The sequence below is a fragment of the Physcomitrium patens genome, chromosome 21 (assembly GCF_059467195.1).
Source record: "Physcomitrium patens ecotype Gransden chromosome 21, ASM5946719v1, whole genome shotgun sequence".
Lineage (NCBI taxonomy): Eukaryota > Viridiplantae > Streptophyta > Bryopsida > Funariales > Funariaceae > Physcomitrium > Physcomitrium patens.
The window spans coordinates 10872160-10890699 of NC_143430.1; the positions used below are offsets into that span (position 1 = coordinate 10872160).

Genomic DNA, 18540 nt, shown 5'->3' on the forward strand with positions numbered 1-18540 from the left:
AGATCCGTTGCGTGTGGGTTTTTCTCGCTTCAGTAACCGCAACACTACGGTCTTTAAAACTGTAAGAAGTTTTCAGAGATGGACACCCTTCCATCTTCTAAGTTTGGTCTTGTTACGTTTATGCTGCTCATGACCGTGTTGTATGTATTTAGAAACTTTGCAGTTAATGTTATCCCATGTTGTCGGATGCACACCATGCCGATGCTAATTTTCATCATCAGATTCATGAGACTGTGTGCCCAACTTTGAAAAGGGCTTAATTCAGGGATTCCTGATGCTAGCTCATCTATGACGTGGAACTACTGTCCTCCCACTGAGGTGAAACTTTGAAACCCAAGATCTGGGATTTTATTCTAGGTCATTCAAATTAATAGCAAAGAATTATGTCCCCTTCCGTTCCAACAACATATATAAAAAAACAAAAAATTAGAAATAAGTTTCGGCATTAACGAAGAAGTGTACCGATAACGATTTCTAAAATGAAAGTATGTTATACGTAATATATTTTAAATTCATTTTTAAATGCTGATTCGGGAATGTCTTTTTTTCTCGCCCGTAGCTGTCGCAGTGAGAGGTGACAAGATTTTCTTAGATGGGTAATTCGAAAATGAGGATGACAAACCTCTTCAGGTTCAGAAACCAACATGTGTACAGCTGTATTGGCATTGTACTGGCTCCGAGCTTTTCTATTTGTAAACCATTAAATTGTGCTTCATAAATGAGAGGAGACTCATGTCGTTAATGAATTGAAACAATTATGACTTATCTAGATTGATGATTCGAAGATTGTGATGGAGAGTAGGACGATCAAGTTCATAGTGTTTATATTTCATCAAAAGTAGACAGGTTCTACGAATCACGCTATGAACTACTTTATTTGAATAACCACAGAAACAATCTAGATCAGACCCGATGGAGAAGAACATGTATCGATCTCAATCCTTGGCACCAAGCCAGTCTTATTCTCAGGACTAGTGACTTGCACGAGTCAGAATTTTATTCGACAATATGCCTGTGAGGCGATCAATGTAACAACCACGTTTTCACCGTGTTCTTTTATCTACTCCGACACAGACCCTGGCAAGGATGCATGCCTAACGTCATTTATTCGGTACTGCCAAGAAAACAATACGTTACAGAATCCCCGCTGCGTTGTCCTAAATCCATATGCTGTACAGCTTGTGCATTGCGTGATCGCGACCTAGGTATTTCAATTTTAGTGTCGTCGTCAGTGGAGCACAAATGCTGCGAGACTCATGCACAGAACGCTGGCGAGCGCGGCCGAATTTCTGGAAGCACTGGATGTGCTTGGGCTGGGTTCAGGAGCCGGTACTGAAGGCTCGGGAGCGTTGGTGGGTGCCTCTACGGGGCTCGGCTCAGGAGTGGAAGCTGCAAGAATGAGCAGTGCACAATTGTCAATCACAAGCTGCAAATTTCACTGCCTGCGCAACTAGATTTGTGTGACCAACAAATATCAAATCAGAAAATCGGCCAGGAACATGTAGGAACCAAAGCCAAGATCGACACGAAATTGAAAGGGGAGAGCCCAGCGATCAACCTGGGGGTGCGACTGGAACCACTGCAGGTGTCTCCGCAGGAGCACCCACGGGAGACTGCACGGGTGTTGTCTCGGGAGCATATTCTGGTGGAGAGTACACCGGAGCCAACTTGGGAGCGTAAGTCGGGGCACCCGTGGGCCACTGCGCACTGGTTTGTCCAACTAGCAGAGTGAAGAACAACACCACAACACAAACAGAAGTCCTCATCGACATGGTAATACGAAGAGCAAAAACAGCCATCTAAAGACAAGTTCAACAGCGACAATTCTGTATCAAAACTCAGTGCCTAACAAAACTAGACACCGAACTCCTAACCCGCGCTTGGTGGCGTACAAACGTTTACAATGCAGTGAATGTTGCAGCAGAACGAAGGAGGAGGAGAAGTAGAGAGAGAGCGGCGAAGAAGAGGGACCACCACAATACAAGACCCCGGGGACTGCGAGCTCTCACAACAACCGTGGATAGAAACCAAGCATGCCCACACCATATAGATTGTCTTGAGGTCCAAAAACAGGACCCGTAACGTCCAGCAGAGAAAAAGTGCGACCGAAAGGTGCCAGATTTGGAAGGCGAGCACCGTGCAATCCTGGTTCCTACCGCCATGGATCGATCCAGCTACCGTCGCCCATCGGATCCCCCAATGCTTGCTCGCATTTCGGCGGAACCCATAACCGTTCCGCCCCGTAACCGTTAGGCGTTGCCTTAGCTTGCCCGCATATCTTCGGAACCTATAACCGTGTTCGTCTGTAACTGTGGGCGTTGGAGTTGGAGCAAGCGCCACCACCTCGTACGTGCACGGCGTTTTTCACCTTCTCATTCGTTGGATCTGAACTTCATCCATCCATCTGATTTCATCGAATTTGCTGTCTACGTTTCGTCATAAATAGTACTTCATGATTGGAATTTAATCTAAAAACTAATCTAAAAAGCCGAATTAGAGTTGCTTTATTATGCTTTACTATGCGTTATTTACTAAAAAAAATATTTTAAAATCTTATGAACAATGTTAATTGTAATATGTTAATTAGTTATTTATTCATCTATTTATCTAAATTTACAAAGAATATATTTTACAAAATAAGAGTCTACAATTTGTACAAATAAATAAAGGTGATACTATCAAATTAAGTAGTATTGAAAGCATTATGTTTTCTTTTCTGCAGATTAGCCCATGATGAGACTTTGCAAGGTTTATTCTACAAATGAGTATCAGAAAATTGACTGTGTTGGTATGTTTGTGCAACAAAGTGTTGGCAATATCCTACCCAACCTAGATTTAAATAAATGATGAAATATTTTAATCTTCTTAATTTTGTTTCGAATGTTCTTTCTATGCTACTATTATCACATATACATACTTGTATATAGTCGATTATATTAATTACTATTATTATCTGATGGGCCTTGCACACAAGTGTGTTATTTTTATTTTAGGTATTCTAGTGAATAGCTCTCACCCTATTCACTCAACCCAAAAATAAAAATAAAAATTTGACTGAACTCCAAACTGCTGACACCATAGCGCAAGAACTGATTGCAGCAGTGCTACATGTGATGCTGTGCAGATTGTAACAGAACATGGGTTGGTTTGTAACTTGATAGACAAGATGAAGCTGTGCAGATGAAGTCCCTTCGCCACAGAATAAACACTAACAGCAGTAAACGTTTTGTTTGCTGTTGCACTCGTTGTGTAGAGATTGGCTTTATCGGAAAATTGAAACCACAAATTGGTGTGCATTGAAGAGCACAGGATAGCTGGGTCAAACTCATTCTCGCTGAACTGCAGATCTGAGTAATGCCGAGCTTGCTTAATATACTCTCAAAGGATATTGTTGCAGGTTTCGTTGAAATCCTGAGATCTGGACCTGTGGGTAGTAAGCAACACACTCTCGTGGAGCTTCTGGGAGATAGATTGCAATGAGGTCTTGTACCGAGGATTTTGAACTCTCTTTAAGCTTAACGTTGCTTCAATTTGCTGTTGAAAGTATACAAGGCAACATCATCCAATACCATAGAAGCAATATTAACCCCATGTTCAAAATATGAGATTGTAATGGTCAAAACCCTAAACCCTAAAGCCTTTGAAGACCTTGCAGTATGGCACAGGATACAGAAATTGAATGTGTACCAGGAAATGATGAATGTTTCAATGTGGGAATATTTTGGTTTAAGTGACATCAATATTGTTGGTGCAATTTATTTTTGTTGCAAAAAAAAAAAGGTGTAAACAAATCTTTATCACCAATGTTGTTCATGATATGTTAATTCTCAATTTATGCATATTTTTTTATCTTGATGCTAAGATAATTTATTCCTAACTACTTTCAACTGGATAAATTGTTCAAATTGTAATTAAATTGTATGCATTTCACAAAAAAAAATTAATATTTTCAAATTATTAAAGACGAGTTATTTAAATTTTATACACAAAAAAAGTATACATGCAACATCCAAGCAAAGTATCTTTGGTTATCAACACCTTCACCTTTTTTTTTTTTTTTTTTTTTTTTTTTTTTCATACAATGTGTTCAAAGATATTAGATTGATTGTTAATTCAAAAACTGGCACGAGACAAACCTATTCTTAAATTTTTTTGCTGCTAATCTAGATGAAAATAAGGATTATTATTGAAAACAAGGATTATTAAAACAAAGATCTATAGTTGTACAGGTGTAGTTGTTCACATATATATTGAATTCATCTTTTTATACAAATGGAATAAAATTGTTGGATTTGTCATCCTCAATTATTCTATTGAATCCAACTCCAATACAAGACCTAATCCAGGGAATAACATATAAAAAACAAAGATTATTAAAACAAAGATCTCTAAGATCTTTTGTCTTAAGTCTACAAATCAATTAAGGATCCAAAGTTTGTGATCAAGGGAAAATAGAAGAGATATGGTATAACTTTTATTCTAGTCTTTATAAACATCAAAGAGTTTCGAAGCTGAAGCAAATGGCTTACACTCTATTTTTGATGACAATTGAAAAAAAAGTTACAAAATAAATAAAGTCTAAATTCACTAGATCATTGTAGTTGTCTAAACCAGAGTTAGAAATGAATAAACTAAAAACCAACACAGCCTAATGTCTAAATGGAGTAGGGATGAAATTTTAAAAAGGGAATTTGAAATATTATTTAGAATCATCACATTCAAATGGATAGTTGATCTTTGAAAAAAAAGGTAATTTCCACAAAAACAGAGCAAAAAAAAAAAAAAAGAAGAGACACAATTTAAAAAAAAAAAAAAAAAAAAAAAAAAAAAAAACTGGCACCTTAATATCTTTTTGAACACAAAATTTAAAATATTATGCCAAAGATATTTTTTAAATGACAAAAAATAATACACGAGAAAGTAATTCATCTAAAATAAATTGCTTTATTACTCTTAAGGTTTGTATTATATAATATTTCAGTTAATAAATATACAATTAACAACTTTTCTTATTCACATTAGATTCTTCTAAGATTCACAATAAGGTTTTGTAGGAGTTTTAACTTTTTTTTAGAAAAACATTAGGATTAGGCATCCAACTTATATATGTTTATTCTTGTTTATTTTAGTCAAAATATTTATAGACATTGTTATCTAGGATGTTATATATATATTACTATAATTAGAAAACTCACCTAATAAACTTTTAATCAATACACTATTAACTTAATATTGGCAATTAGAAGAGAATTTACTATTTTATTATTATTTCATTACATTAATTTTGTTCCAAGCTTCTAAGATATATTGTTGAAATTAATTGATCTAAATCAATTGCTTATTGAAATTGTAATAATTATTAGTATTTGTAGTAGATTAATTAATTTACATGGACATGAACTAATTTTAACAAGTTTAGTGAATTGTTTAAGATACATATATAAGGAATCAAAACTATATAAGCATTCAAAAGTTGTGACTACTCACCTTCTCCCTTAAATGTAAAAAAACCTCCAAATTTACCAATGTTCCTTTGTTCTTTGATCCACCCAACACACACAAGATGCAATAATTTAAGGCACGCTTCTCAATTTAATCTAAACCCCATTTTTGTCAAAGTCTAGAAAAAACAAAATGTACAACTGGGTTGGAATGTCTTCACGCAGATCTAAACCGAAGACCTTTTGATTCGGAATTGTTGACAACGAGCACCCAAGTTGATATGGTGCCTCGATTTGCGGGGAAGATTACAGGCCAGCTGCACATTAATTACGGTACAAATCGGAAAGTGGAGATGAAGATGAACACAACGATGGAGACTCAGAAAACGTAGCCATGGTGGACGGCAGCACGCGACCAAGGCAACGAGGAAAGAAAGAAAGAAGGAACCCATCAGCATCATCAGCAGCAGCATCATCGCCATTGCATTTTTCTCACCTGCACCTCCTCCACATCCATTGATTCACCATTGGATTCACCTTCTCCCTGCTGCTGCTGAAGGTGATTGTCGGAGGTGGTGTAGGATTCGAGCCCTTAGGCTTCTTCTTCTTCTGCAGCAGAGGGCCGATGAAGCGGATGATGTCGGAGAGTAATGAGCCTGCCTGCTATTTTCTGACATGCTTTTCCTTCGTCTTGACTCTGAGCTCCCCAAGTTGAAGGCTTTCCTCTGCAGTATTTATCATTGAGGTTGAGAGCAGCTTTTTTTGTACCTGGGTTGTTTCTGGGACGATAGATTCTAGCGTGGTGGTGATGGTGGCCGTGGTCGTAATTCAGCGGTGATTGCACTTCGTCCTTCAGTCTGCCCAGACCTTCGTGTATGTTCAAGTGAAGAAAGTCTTGTCTTTGTTGTGGACGTTTAGAGGTCGAGGAACTCGCCCAGAGTGAGCGTGGACGGGTTTTCGCTCGAGAGAAGGTTTCCTGTTTGTGAGCACGATTTCCTGATTGTACCTAAATAGTGTTTGAAACTTCCAACAGGTGGAAGAGCCGAGTGTGGTCATGGCGGCAGGGACAGTGAGAGCTGGCATGGACCTGGCCATGGAGCCAGTGGACGAAGGAGAGTGTCGTAGGAACAGGTGAAGTTCGCGAACTAGGGTTGCCGCTACTGAGTGGAGGCAAGTCAGCGTTACGTTAGAGCCTGCGCAAATGAAGCGCTCGCAAGGGATATTAGAATTGCGCGCTTGATAGCTGCAGTTACAGACACGAACATGGAGTTGCTTACAAGCTCTTCGACAGCCGAAGCCAGGGATTGTGGGTGTATTCTCTAGAGTATGAAACTGGTAGCGGCGAGGGAGAGCAGTCGAACACGATGGCGCAAGGGATGGCTCACAGACAGGCGCTGGAGACAACAACGCTGCCCGGACACGGGATGCGAGTGACAAGACGGGCAATCCTCGGCAGACGCGCTGCGCCCTCCACGCCAGTGCCCAGCTGGAAAGTTTTTAACAACCAACTCTATAATCGCATGGGCAGGGCACTCCCTACGTCGGCGAGGAAACTCGGAGCTTCTCTGTGGGAATTGCAAGATCTCCCTCCTCTGGCGCACTTCCCTGCTTGTGTATATAGTCCTAATTGGATTCCCTACTCGCAAAGAAGTAGTTCGGATTCCATGAGCCCCTACTCCCAACCTGACAACGCGCGATCTCCACCAGGCTACCACCACCATTTGAAGGTTTGTCGGGACCCCATTTTTGGAAAACCCCGTTCCTAAAGCCACCGTCAACCTAGACTTAAATTTCTTTTTTGCCCTAATCCTGGCATTGTCCTGACGGCGAAGAGGTTCTGAACCGTAAAGGTGAACCTGTCAGAGAGATCCTTCATTGACTAACCTCGTTTGCTCGACTCATTGTTCGACTCATTGTTGGTGTTTGCAAATGTAGACTGGATCAAATGGTAGCTTGCAAAGGCATCTGCAGAGACTGCTGAATCGAAGCAACATGGAGACGAATGACACGGTAACTTAAACTTTTGCGAGTGGTCTTGCCGCTTTTGTGGACCGAGTTGCTAATCTGTACGGGAGGATGAATTGAAATTATACACATATTTTTTGGGCGAACAGGTCGATAGGCGGCGAAATGTGCCGTGCGCATTATTTAGTGGGGCGAGGAGGGGGGATGAGTCTACAACAATGACACAGAAGCTGCTGAAGATGTTCAGTCAGCTACGGCTGCTGGAGGATCAGCACAGCGCGGGACTGAGTCTGATAAGCGCGCTGCATGGGGAACTTCTGCAAGTACAAGCGCGAGTAAGGGAGTTGGAGCAGCCGCAGCAGAATGCACGGCGTGAAGTAGAAGGGCTGATGAAGAAGTTCGCTGACGAGAAGATGGTATGGAAGGCGAAGGAGAAGGAGAGGATCAAAGATGCAATGCGGGCAGTGAGGGATGACCTCGAGGAGGAGCGGAGTGCAAGGCAAAGGCTAGAGAGCGCCAACCGGAGATTGACAAAGGAGCTTTTAGAGGCCAAAACGGCAACTGCCAAGGCTCTCCAGGAGCTAGAGAGCGAGCGCAAGGCGCGCCAGCTGATGGAGGAGGTATGCCACGAGCTGGCGCAGGAGACCGGCGGCGACAAGGCCGAGGTGGAGGAGATGAAGCGAGAATCTCAGAAGGTGATGGAGGAGCTCGATGAGGAGCGTCGCATGCTGCAGCTGGCGGAGATCTGGCGCGAGGAGCGCGTCCAGATGAAGTTGAGTGAAGCAAGGTTGACTCTCGAGGAGAAGAGCGCCGCTCTAGATGCCATGCGCGGCGAGCTTGAATCCTTCCTCCGATTGAAACCCGGCGATCCCACCGCCGCAACCTCGGACGACACTGCTCTTAGAGAAGCCCAAGTCCTTCACGATTTTCTGAATGCAATCCAGCAGAACATCGTCACTACCATCTCCAGCTCCTTAATTCTCGACACAGCTCAGTCATCAAGTCAAGTAGAACAGAGATCTAGTCCTAGACACGTTGAGACGGAGACCAGGCCAAAGTTTTACCCCGAAGACTTACCAGATGCGGATTAGTTATTAATTGAAGCTGCGGCCATTGTAAGCAATCTGATATTTGGGGCGATGGTAGAAAGCGGAAACATGGGTATTAGTCCCTCGCCTGTACAGATGATATTCTTAAGAGACGATATTATTTTGTTTAACTTGAAGCAGATCAACGCCATCTGAATTGGTTAATGCGGAGCTGCGCGTACTCCAGATGAACTGGTTGCCAAGCATTTCTGTGAACGTTAGTTTAGTGGCAGTCAAATTAGCATGTAGATTTAGAGAATGCTTTGAGAAACTGGGCAAATGGTAAGTTGAAGCTGCAACGGTTAGTGTGGAGCAGTGCAAGTAATCAAGAGATTGTTTCGGGGTTACGAGAAGCCAATGAAAATGAAGTTTGCTGAAAACGCACATCTTGGAGGTGAACGAAGTCTTCGGAATTACACTTCCTAGAGATAAGAACCATACATTCATGACGTTACGGGACTCATATGTGCATCCGAAAAATAAATTTTCACGATGTTTCGAAAGTGACAATTATGGAGATGTCGAAGTGCCCCACGGCTAGAAAGTAGCAACGCATCATCAATATGTCTCTACGACAATCGTTTTGAGAGGGGTGCACACAACTGTGATATATGTCGATGGCATGCACAAGTACATTACGCTCTAATCAGTAGTTAGTGCATGATTGTGTCACCACCTTCCATCACCGTTGAGATTCTACTGCTAGAGGGCACGGGCCCGGCGAGAGTAAGTTATGCTACACAGATATCTTAACATATTCCCTAATTCAGTTTTACTCTGCACAGCTTTATTGATTGCTTTTCACGCAAATGTTGTCAGACATCACAATGTTCAAAGAAACGGTACTCGGAGTTATATTTGAAGCCTTCAAGGTTGTACTGTCACTACATTAAAAACAATTCAAACTTATCCTCCAAATGGTTGAAAATGTCACCTGTCCATCGAACAACCATTTTTACGAGTTAGCTCAGATCTTGCATCAGATAATGAAGCGATTGACATTGAGAAATAGACTGAATGGAATCCTTCAGAACAACGATTCAAAAAGCTATACTGCATAAAGACTTTACAATACTAACTTGATGAACAAGTAGTTCATGATATCTACTAAACAAAAAGCTATACTGCATAAAGACTTTACAACACTAACTTGATGAACAAGTAGTTCATGATATCTACTAAAGCAGCAATATCGTTGACTCTTCTGATTGGACAACAAGTATAAGCACCTTGTGGCGTTGCATGACATGGATGAGGCCTTGGGAAGAAGTTGCTAGCAGATGACATAATCGATCGCATGGCAAGTCCAGGATCAATCCTCTGATACGTAGCGGTCTTTTCTTGCCTTGAAGAGCAATCTCTGAAAGTGAAGTGAATTAGTAAGAAAATTGGTCGTTTTATCATTTGAGCAATACACAAGGGAATTTGTCCATAACACCAGCATCGCAAATGCAAGAGCAACGTAAATTTGTGTTGCTGCTACGCTGTCTTTTGAAGCTCTAACACGAAAGATGAGGATAGAAAACTCACAGCTAGAATCTGGGTGTACGCTTTGAAGCCAGTAAGGAATCGCGGGTATGTGCTGCTATTTTTATTTTCTTCAACAATTTTACGAACTCGTGGTACAAGATACTTTGCAACCTATGAGATAATCAAGATTTCGAAACTTTGTACAAGTGTTAGCCAAATGGAGAAGACGAGGCATTTGATTGACATAGAAGTGTACGAGAAAAAATGCAGAACTATGCTTAACTTCCTCTACTGTCATACAAAATGTAACTTACCGTATCTGGAGTTTCTGCCAGAACATTTATGAAGAATTTTGCCTGCAAAGAGCAACAAAAACTTATTAAGAAGAGAGTATTTTTGTCACTCTATGTAAGTATATTCGCGATATATCTACACATGAGGCGCAACTAATCGCAAGTGCTCTTGATGATCTAGTGACACGGCTTTTGAATTCACTTGTATCTTTCCAATGTTTAAGTTCATGCACACAAGCTTCAACTGCACACCATGCAATTAAGGACAAGGGTGTTGCTTCTTAACGACCACCATACCTGACGAGTGTCACTCCCTGACATAAGGAGGTCTGTGGTTACCATGCCTGGCTGTTACACACAAGACCCAGAATTGTGGTTAAAATCAGAAGCACTGGCGAGCCACTCGTCAAACATATATACACCACGTGTTCTGTTTACTAAAAATCTGGAAAACAACTGAAAACTGCACTAATCCAAGATTACTAACAGGTACAAATGGCCCAAACCCATTTACCAATGTAAGAGGAAAAGCAATTTACCGATATATTGTGAACAACAACATTCTGAATATTTGCCTGCTTCAACTCTGCCTGTTCAGGTACGGTACCAACTCTTGAGTTAGACTACTAGCCATTACATGCAACTTTAAGGCCGAAAGCAGATACCTCTCCAACTTCTTTTATTGACCACTTTTTCGATTTCTCTCCACCGTTCGAGAAGAGGAGAAGGAAGGGTTACTTTCCGACTTCACCTTCTAGAAGACAATCTACACAAATGAATAACATACCGATTATAGTACTTTATTGTTTTGAGGTCAACTCGGTTAGCTATTCTATCATGATAAGAAAAAGCATGCCCCACATGTCGGTACTTAATCATAGTAACTGTCAATTATGGTAATACAAATCAATGAGCAGTGAATGATCACACCTGCAATGATTTCGTAAATTGTGCAAGACTGCGTTTCGTGGCTCCATAAGCTGCAAATCTGGAAACCAAAAGAAGTCTCTCAGTAGCAGGCAATAAGAGGTTGATATATGATCCATAATTGATTAGAACAACTAACCATGACGCATTTCGAAGCTTTACCTAGGTGTTGGATTCCCATCAGCTCCTGCTCCATCCATGTTGAAGATATGCCCACCCCTACGCTGGTCTCTCATCATCTTGATAGCCTGCTTACCATGGTCCACCATTGCGATTTACTCAATGAGTATACGAAAAAAATCATTCATGTTCATATAGCTTCTCAGACATTGCGTTCTTGTTATATAATGACACTGAAAACCGCAATGAAACTACAGGGTCACACTATCTACTACATGGACGACCAGGACTTTGTACATAAGTACCTGACGGCAGCAGAGCATAACACCGAGGGTATTCGTCTCCACTATCTCCCTGAAAAGTATTCAGCTCAGAACCAAAAGTAGTAGAACTAAAGTTTTGTACGCAGACATTTTAGCACGCGGATTTAGCAAGACCAGCAGCTGATCGTCAACTGGTTGACATGTATTCTCGCCCTGGAAAAACTATTTCAACATCCACTAACTCCATGAGTATCGGCAGTACCGACGCAAGCAACCAGACCACACTTACATGATGTCAGCATCATCTGAGTCTACGAGAGAGTTGTACTTGTACGCATTTGTGCCGGCATTATTTATCTGCCCAAAAGTAGAAAGAATTAACATCATGATCTTACTTGTAATCTTTCATCAAAACCTGAAGTTATTGATGGTCACGAAGCCATCATTCAGAGCAGCCTGATTTTCGACAAACAAAAAGCTTCTCAAAAGACTACACATATAGTTCCAAAATACAATTATAGCAGAACCTCACCCAACAATCTATGTGACCAAGGTTAGACTTCACATAATCGGCTAAAGCTTCGATGCTTTTCGCATCTCGAACGTCGCATTCCTTACCCTGAAAATTTAAGAGACAAAATTAGATTATAGGTTTTGATGCCACCAGCAACGAAGAACTTTAAATCCTTCAAGAACCACATAAATAAATAGAGGAGCAGAAAGACCAACCCAAACACGTTGCTCCCCGAATTGACTCCTCAGCTCTTGCACTACACTTTGAACCCTCTCCTCTGTGGGGAGAAGAAAGCACCACAAAAAATTCAGCCCCCGGAGAATTTGAGGAAAATACTGATAGAAAGAAAGAAAGAAAAGAAAAGTAGGGCAGTCCAAACAATGTCATTACAGAAGCGAGAAGTTGTAATATATTATGTATTCAACATGAAAGTCTACTTTTGAGAGTGAAAAGAAAATGAAAATTGGTTAAAGAAAAGTAGGTACGTGATCTCGAGCAAACAACAACGTTGTCTCCATTCCGAAGAAACTCCTCAGCCAAGGCCAAACCAACACCTGAAATCCAAAAGCTCTAATCACTTGCATTTTCGGAAGCAGCAAGGAAGTATGCGAAACTATGGAAGGGGTGTAAATTGCATAAACTCGTTCGACCAAAGATTATAGGATTCCAATATACATGTAAAGATATTTATGCGTAAATAGGCTGCCTTACCTTTTGTGGAGCCTGTGATGAGCACATTAAAGCGGGACGCACCATCCCTTAGGACAGAGTCAGGAGCGTTCTCTTTGGCAGAGACCATACTACAGCTCACAACACCTGTGCTCCTGCTCCTCCGAAATAGAGCTTCATTAACACCGCTCGACAACTCCCCTCCACCCCAATCCTGCCTCCAGGCTACCGTAGGCCGGAGCTTACACCCTAACACCCCTTCCCTCGACAATACAACCGCTGCAGAATTCTTTCCCAGCACACCCGTAACGTGGGGCGGAGCACCGAGGGCAGGTAGTGTCATCGCCATAGTCATGGCCACTCAGGTAGCCACAACCTCACCGCCTTCACTCCCCTAATTTCTCCCACAATCAACAACAAAAACTATCACCAGACAAAGAACCCGTGAATATGGCAACGGATGCGAATTTCCAGAGAAGAACTCGAGATTCGCGGTAGAGAGCTCCTCCTTCAATCGGAACGTACTAGAAAATCAAGACACTTTATCTATCCAGCTGAAAGTGGGCCACTCCTCAAGATCATCTCCGACATGTCACCGGCCATGTCACCACCCAGTCAGCATAACATCTCGTCGTGCGAGCTAAAAATTACTGTACTCTAATGGCATCTACGGACATTCGATTCACCCTCAGGCTGGCGAGCATTGAGTGAAATGCGAGGATTGTTGACGCCCTGGGGGTCTTTAGTGATGCTTAATGCGCATGTCCGTTCTCTTCGACTTTTGAAAGTCTTGCGTTGGTTTCATTGATTGGATCCATCGGATTCATGCACTGGGCATGACGGAGAGCAATAAGAAGGTCTCTTCGTTGTCATGTTGAGCGGCTATAGTGGGAGAGAGTGAAATGTTGAAGGTGGTGCTGATGGGTTTGGGTGTGGGCAGAGAGTCGCGTTGAGTTCTCTGGTTAGGGTTTTGATCTTTGGGAAAAAAGAGGAGAAGATTCTTTAATAGGGTGGAGCAGGCGTAGACACTACTGTTGGCACAATGTTGCCCACGGTCAATCGGGGTCGCGCCTCGACCGGAGGCTACCGGAATAATTCTGTTCTACCTCAATACCTGCGACGAATTGTTAAGGTGTGTGGTTGGTTGTGTAGAGGGATTGGGCATGGAGTGTGACATTTTTGATCTGTTGATCTCGATTGATCTAGAGGGTGATTACTTTTGGCAGATTAGGATTTCATGGAATCGCCAGCTTACAGACGTGGGCAACTCCTCCCTGACCTCGGGTGAATGTTAGACCCCAAAAACGAGCTGAAAGTCTTGGTACTTGAGTTCTGTAGTTGAGTTCGGGCATATATGAATTCTTGGCAAAAAGAAAACCGCGCAAGCACTGTTTTTAATTGTCCGTTAATCTTTAAAAATCACTCTGTAGATACTCGGGCCAAATTTCACGGTGGTAGTGATGCGAGAATATAGAGGGCTATGAAATCACTTTGGCATTCTGAATTCTGAAAGATACAGTTTTAAGGTTTGTGAACCTTGTGTTAGCATGTGTAAATTTCTTCCATTTTGTTGGGATAAGGTGAAATTCTCTGATGAGTATCGCAGATTTGATAAGTTTGGAGGGTTCACTCGCGTTCTATTAGTTCTAGAAGGATAGTTCACAGCTGCAACAGGGAAAATTATTTCACTGATTTATCTGAATCATTTCAGTAGGAAAGAACCCGGATGATTGACGATTGCAGAATCCGATTGACAGTTGAGGGTACCTTGACAGTCAGCATCTTATTGTGGATAGTAAGAGCGTCTTTCTACAAAAATGTAAGAACTGATTGGGACTGTGGATGATTTTCAGTACAAACAAATGGACATGGAGTACACCTTCTGGCAAATGCTTCACCTTTGCACATCACCCAAAGTTGTGTAAGTGCTCTGTAGGCTGCATAACCTTCAAAACGATGAACTATCTGTTTAGTTTGGCATGGATGTTGGGGTATGAGTTAGGTTTGATGCCGCTGTTCTCATTTTTACCTCACTGACATCTATGAAAGGTGCTACAGATCCGAACTTAAGATCACATAAAATAATAGACTCGTATTTCTTATCTAGTAATTGAACTTATGTCTGCAGGTACCAGCAAACGAAGTATCACAAACGTAAGTGCTCAACAGAGTTTGTTTTTACATTGTCCTGCAACAACGTTTTTGACACAGAAGCTCATACCGAGCAATATGCTTTGAAATCAGTGATTAGTATAGCAGTCATGTTGTAATTAGTTGTCCAGTACACCCTAGCCTGGAGTTCAGGTTCAAGTGTCTAGCAAGAAGATTGTCCTGTAGTATGCAGTATTTCTACTATTTCTTGCGTCACTTTCGAAATTGCAGGATTTTATCTGCAAGCTTTGATGAAGGGGACATCTCATGCAGAGCATTATGCCTTGCGTTGATGTCGGGTTAAAATCTCAGTTGTTTCCGAGTTTGGGAGGAAACGATTGACATGGTGGTGCTAGCACATTTGTACTGTTGAATGCAGAGACAAAGAATCAGTGGGCACGAGATGATCCTGCATTTGTGGTTATCTGCAGTTTTTTATTGGCAGTGGCAGCTACAGCGTTCTGTGCAGCGTATGTTCCGTTTCGGACCCTTCTGTTCGAATGCTTTGCTGATTGCCGCTAGGGTTCACCCACGCAACTCCGTGGTGCCATTTTTTCTGAAATGTAATTTGAGCCTTGGAATGGTTGCGAAGCATCAGTCTGTAGTCGATCTTAAGAAGATTCCAAATAGACCTGTCGACAGTAGCAATTTATGGTGGAAGAGCTGTGAAGATTGTTGGGTTTGTGTCCCATAAAATATTGCTCTTTTCGGATTTTGTTGAATTTCTCTCCCAGGTAGATAATTAATCAGCTAATGCTTTGGGTAGCAGAAAATTGCCGTATTCTTGCTATCCGCGAATCGATAGATATTTGTAGGAGTATTTACACAGTAACCTAAGTGCAGGCTGTTTATCTGCTATCTTTTCCACTGACGAGGCCATTTTGGTGCGCTTCAGGTATGGACACAGCGTGGCTCAAGCAACCTTCACCGTCGTATCCGTGGTCTTCATGCATTTTTTTCTTGTTGGAGTCTCTTTGGCTTCTATCTGCTGGTAAGCTTCCGTTAAAGTCCATTCATAAAAAGAATTCAATCATATATTTTCCTGTAGACGTAAACTTAGTATTCGTCACGCTTGGAATTTCTACATTCAATGAATGTAGTCTTCTCGCAAGCCGAACGTCTTTTCTTTTCTAAGTTTTTCTGATTTTCCCAATTTCACACATAAAACGCATGTGAGATATCACTTAATCTCTTATAGTACATGTTCAGACTTGCTAGATCAGTACATCTAATTCATCGTCTATGATAAATAAAGTGGTAACTGATCTGTAACTTGCTGCTGGCAGGTTCTTATCTAATCACTACCTTCGTGAAGAGTTCACTGTACATACGCATGTCGTAGAGCAGCGCGTTGAATGGTACAGTATTTGGTTTCATTTTAATAAGCAGATCATTGTCCTGGTTCAGTAGTTTGTGCTACAATGTCTTCATGCTGGACTTTTAATTCGCCAGAGCGTTTGTGCAGACACTTAGGATGTTATAGCTTTTCAGTATGACCCCTTGCTTTTTAAAAACTGTTCGACACGTTTTCTGGAGGTTCGGAAACTTAATCAAGGGGATAGCCAGGATCTGATTAACTTCGAATCTGATTTCCTTACCTCAAATGTCGATTTTTGAACAGGTTATACGCATTCGACGTCCATTGCAATGCTTATTTTCCCCTTTATGTGGTTCTTTATGGTACTGCCTTTCTGTTTAACATCTCATTTGCTAGTTTTCAGCTCATGTTTACAAGGTTTCTACATCTATTGAAATAGATATGTTAGTGGTTACTTTACTGCCATAGATTGAATAACTCAATGCGTGTATTTAGGTCTTGCTACTTGAGGATACATGCATGCTTGTCTGTACAATGTCAATTTTGTAGTATGTGTTCAACTTCATTACCAGTGCAGTTAACATAGTCACAAGAAGCCAACGCTGTAAGTCTAACATTGCGTGTCCAACACTTGATATTGATCGTTGGCCTGTCTTGCAGTGCTGCAGTACTTCCTGTCGCCACTCCTCCTGGCACATGGGTTTGTGGCGACACTGCTTTCGAACACGCTTTACTTTGTTGCGCTTTCCTACTACCATTATCTCAACTTCCTCGGCTATGATGGTAATTTCTTAATAATTGCGATTAGTTATATTATTAGATTTCAACTGTTCTTTTAGTCGACTCTTGCACCAAATGATATGATGTATCCTACTTCAACTAAATTCTTAAAGCTGCTTCATTGTGGTTGCAGTTCTGCCTTTCTTGGAGAGAACAACGTTTTTTTTGTATCCTATCGGGCTACTGGCTCTTCTATTTCCTATCTGTAAGTTTTTTGGTCTTCCATCTGACACAATAGTGTCGGTCAGTGATTTTATAACACATTTATATGATTCTCATAGATTTCTTTTGAATCACTTGGTGTCGTATAGATTGTTGTGAAATTATTCGACTTATAGAATGTCAAGTTAACCCTTGACTTGTCAGTGGTGGGTTGCGCTTAGTAATACTGAACAGCAGTATTATACCATATTTGTCACATGTTGTAGGGTGCTCCAAATATGTACATTGAGACTCTTTCTAATTATAGATCATGCTGGTTCATGTGCTGCAGCTCTTTTGACCGGATTCAATCCCTCTAGATTTGCTTTGGGCTTGTACTTTGGATGACTATTTACGACGTTCCAGATACAGGTGAGTGCATCACTATCAGGCACAAAATAATTTACACCAGCACCAGCATTCTAGCATTCCTACAGAGAAGGTATCTTAGGCTATGTTATGGGGGGAGTTTACGGTCTTAGCTATGGAGTTCGACACAGCAGCAGAAGGATGATTAACGGGAGACATCGATAGTTTGTGCAGTGTGCAATTCTTCACATGGACAATCACTGGTATATATATATAGAAAGGACTTGCAAATGCTTGGAAGTTTGAGTGGAAGTTCTGCCTGAACACTCGATTTGTGAAAGTAGAAATCGAGTGTAGGTCTAGGAACTGAGTTTTTTGGAATGCAGGTGGTTGGCCGATCTGCAGATGTTGCACTGCGGCGTTTTGTTTCGTAATATCCAAAATCAGTTCCTCATTTTGGTGCATCAACGAACTACATTATCAATAACATAGTAGTTTAGTGAGCTAGCCCTTCTTGTAAACAGAATCCGATCCAGCATTTTTTGCAGGATACCCTTTCTGAACATATCATGGATAACAATTGATTTTTGATGAGTTGGACCAAGGTATCGTTCCAGTGTGGTTGGATGTTATGGTCCCCCGAAATAGCTTCCTGGCACAGTTATTTAACCATGAAAGTTCCAAGTGCTTATTGTAGTAGAAACAATTCTATGTACCTTCAAGTTCATGCTCAGATAGTAGGTGAAATATCATCCGGATAATACCATTATCATTAGCAATCCATATGGTGGGAAGCAATTTCTCAATTTCTCAATTTCTTAAAATTATTTTGTAACTATGGCGTAGTTAGTTGAAATGGTTTTCAGAAGAAAATGAAAAAATGGTTAAAAGCTTATTTCAGCTGATTTTTTAAATAAGGTTTTATTATTATTATTATTAAAATGATTTTAAATCATTGTAGTGAAGGTTACAAACTGTAAGAGTATCAAATTCAATCACACCTGTAATATCACTAGGAAATAGGTTACAGT

General features: G+C 41.1%; 4 protein-coding genes across 9 annotated transcripts; 2 read left to right on the forward strand and 2 right to left on the reverse strand.

The window, feature by feature from the left end:
- Nucleotides 1-927: 927 nt before the first annotated feature.
- Nucleotides 928-2060, reverse strand: LOC112274016 (uncharacterized). Its single transcript, XM_024503150.3, has 2 exons — nt 1559-2060; nt 928-1389 (listed from the first exon to the last, which is right to left on the reverse strand). Exons 1-2 carry the CDS (start codon nt 1797-1799, stop codon nt 1229-1231), a joined length of 402 nt encoding a protein of 133 aa, XP_024358918.1. The 5' UTR covers nt 1800-2060; the 3' UTR covers nt 928-1228.
- A 3751-nt stretch (nt 2061-5811) lies between these two features.
- Nucleotides 5812-9004, forward strand: LOC112274505 (uncharacterized). Of its 4 annotated transcripts, none has more exons than XM_090245631.1 (4): nt 5812-6088; nt 6475-7168; nt 7377-7451; nt 7556-9004. In XM_090245631.1, the coding sequence occupies exons 2-4, from the start codon at nt 6806-6808 to the stop codon at nt 8495-8497; spliced, it is 1380 nt and encodes a 459-aa protein (XP_090101757.1). In that variant the 5' UTR covers nt 5812-6088; nt 6475-6805; the 3' UTR covers nt 8498-9004. The 4 variants fall into 4 exon arrangements, with proteins under 4 accessions (XP_090101757.1, XP_024359850.1, XP_090101756.1 ...); XM_024504082.3 differs by having other exon boundaries at nt 5821-6186; XM_090245630.1 differs by having other exon boundaries at nt 5934-6314.
- A 255-nt stretch (nt 9005-9259) lies between these two features.
- On the reverse strand, nt 9260-13163 carry LOC112274506 (chlorophyll(ide) b reductase NOL, chloroplastic). The gene is made up of 14 exons (XM_024504084.3): nt 12793-13163; nt 12567-12635; nt 12297-12358; nt 12100-12186; nt 11857-11924; nt 11610-11658; nt 11347-11432; nt 11188-11245; nt 10797-10847; nt 10555-10605; nt 10279-10320; nt 10025-10135; nt 9724-9854; nt 9260-9428 (listed from the first exon to the last, which is right to left on the reverse strand). Exons 1-13 carry the CDS (start codon nt 13103-13105, stop codon nt 9807-9809), a joined length of 1095 nt encoding a protein of 364 aa, XP_024359852.1. The 5' UTR covers nt 13106-13163; the 3' UTR covers nt 9260-9428; nt 9724-9806.
- A 249-nt stretch (nt 13164-13412) lies between these two features.
- LOC112274507 (uncharacterized) lies at nt 13413-18113 on the forward strand. 3 transcript variants are annotated; one of them, XM_073529882.2, is made up of 11 exons: nt 13420-13882; nt 14604-14671; nt 14879-14904; nt 15281-15371; nt 15797-15892; nt 16188-16259; nt 16523-16581; nt 16880-17002; nt 17133-17204; nt 17493-17572; nt 17744-18113. In XM_073529882.2, the coding sequence occupies exons 1-10, from the start codon at nt 13793-13795 to the stop codon at nt 17546-17548; spliced, it is 753 nt and encodes a 250-aa protein (XP_073385983.1). In that variant the 5' UTR covers nt 13420-13792; the 3' UTR covers nt 17549-17572; nt 17744-18113. The 3 variants fall into 3 exon arrangements, with proteins under 3 accessions (XP_024359853.1, XP_073385983.1, XP_024359855.1); XM_024504087.2 differs by having other exon boundaries at nt 17896-18113; XM_024504085.3 differs by having other exon boundaries at nt 13413-13882; nt 17493-18113.
- Nucleotides 18114-18540: the final 427 nt, after the last annotated feature.

Coding starts and splice junctions, on each gene's coding strand:
- LOC112274506 (XM_024504084.3), bottom strand. CDS start 13,105: ATGACTATGGCGATGACACTACCTGCCCTCGGTGCTCCGCCCCACGTT. Junction 11,433..11,609: donor TTATGCTCTGCTGCCGTCAG/GTACTTATGTAC, acceptor CATGGTAAGCAG/GCTATCAAGATGATGAGAGA. Junction 11,246..11,346: donor GATGGGAATCCAACACCTAG/GTAAAGCTTCGA, acceptor TTTGGTTTCCAG/ATTTGCAGCTTATGGAGCCA.
- LOC112274505 (XM_090245631.1), top strand. CDS start 6,806: ATGGCGCAAGGGATGGCTCACAGACAGGCGCTGGAGACAACAACGCTG. Junction 7,169..7,376: donor GCTACCACCACCATTTGAAG/GTTTGTCGGGAC, acceptor TTGCAAATGTAG/ACTGGATCAAATGGTAGCTT. Junction 7,452..7,555: donor ACATGGAGACGAATGACACG/GTAACTTAAACT, acceptor TTGGGCGAACAG/GTCGATAGGCGGCGAAATGT.
- LOC112274507 (XM_024504085.3), top strand. CDS start 13,793: ATGTTGCCCACGGTCAATCGGGGTCGCGCCTCGACCGGAGGCTACCGG. Junction 13,883..14,603: donor ACCTGCGACGAATTGTTAAG/GTGTGTGGTTGG, acceptor GATGATTTTCAG/TACAAACAAATGGACATGGA. Junction 14,672..14,878: donor TGCACATCACCCAAAGTTGT/GTAAGTGCTCTG, acceptor TTATGTCTGCAG/GTACCAGCAAACGAAGTATC.
- LOC112274016 (XM_024503150.3), bottom strand. CDS start 1,799: ATGGCTGTTTTTGCTCTTCGTATTACCATGTCGATGAGGACTTCTGTT. Junction 1,390..1,558: donor GGTTCCAGTCGCACCCCCAG/GTTGATCGCTGG, acceptor TCATTCTTGCAG/CTTCCACTCCTGAGCCGAGC.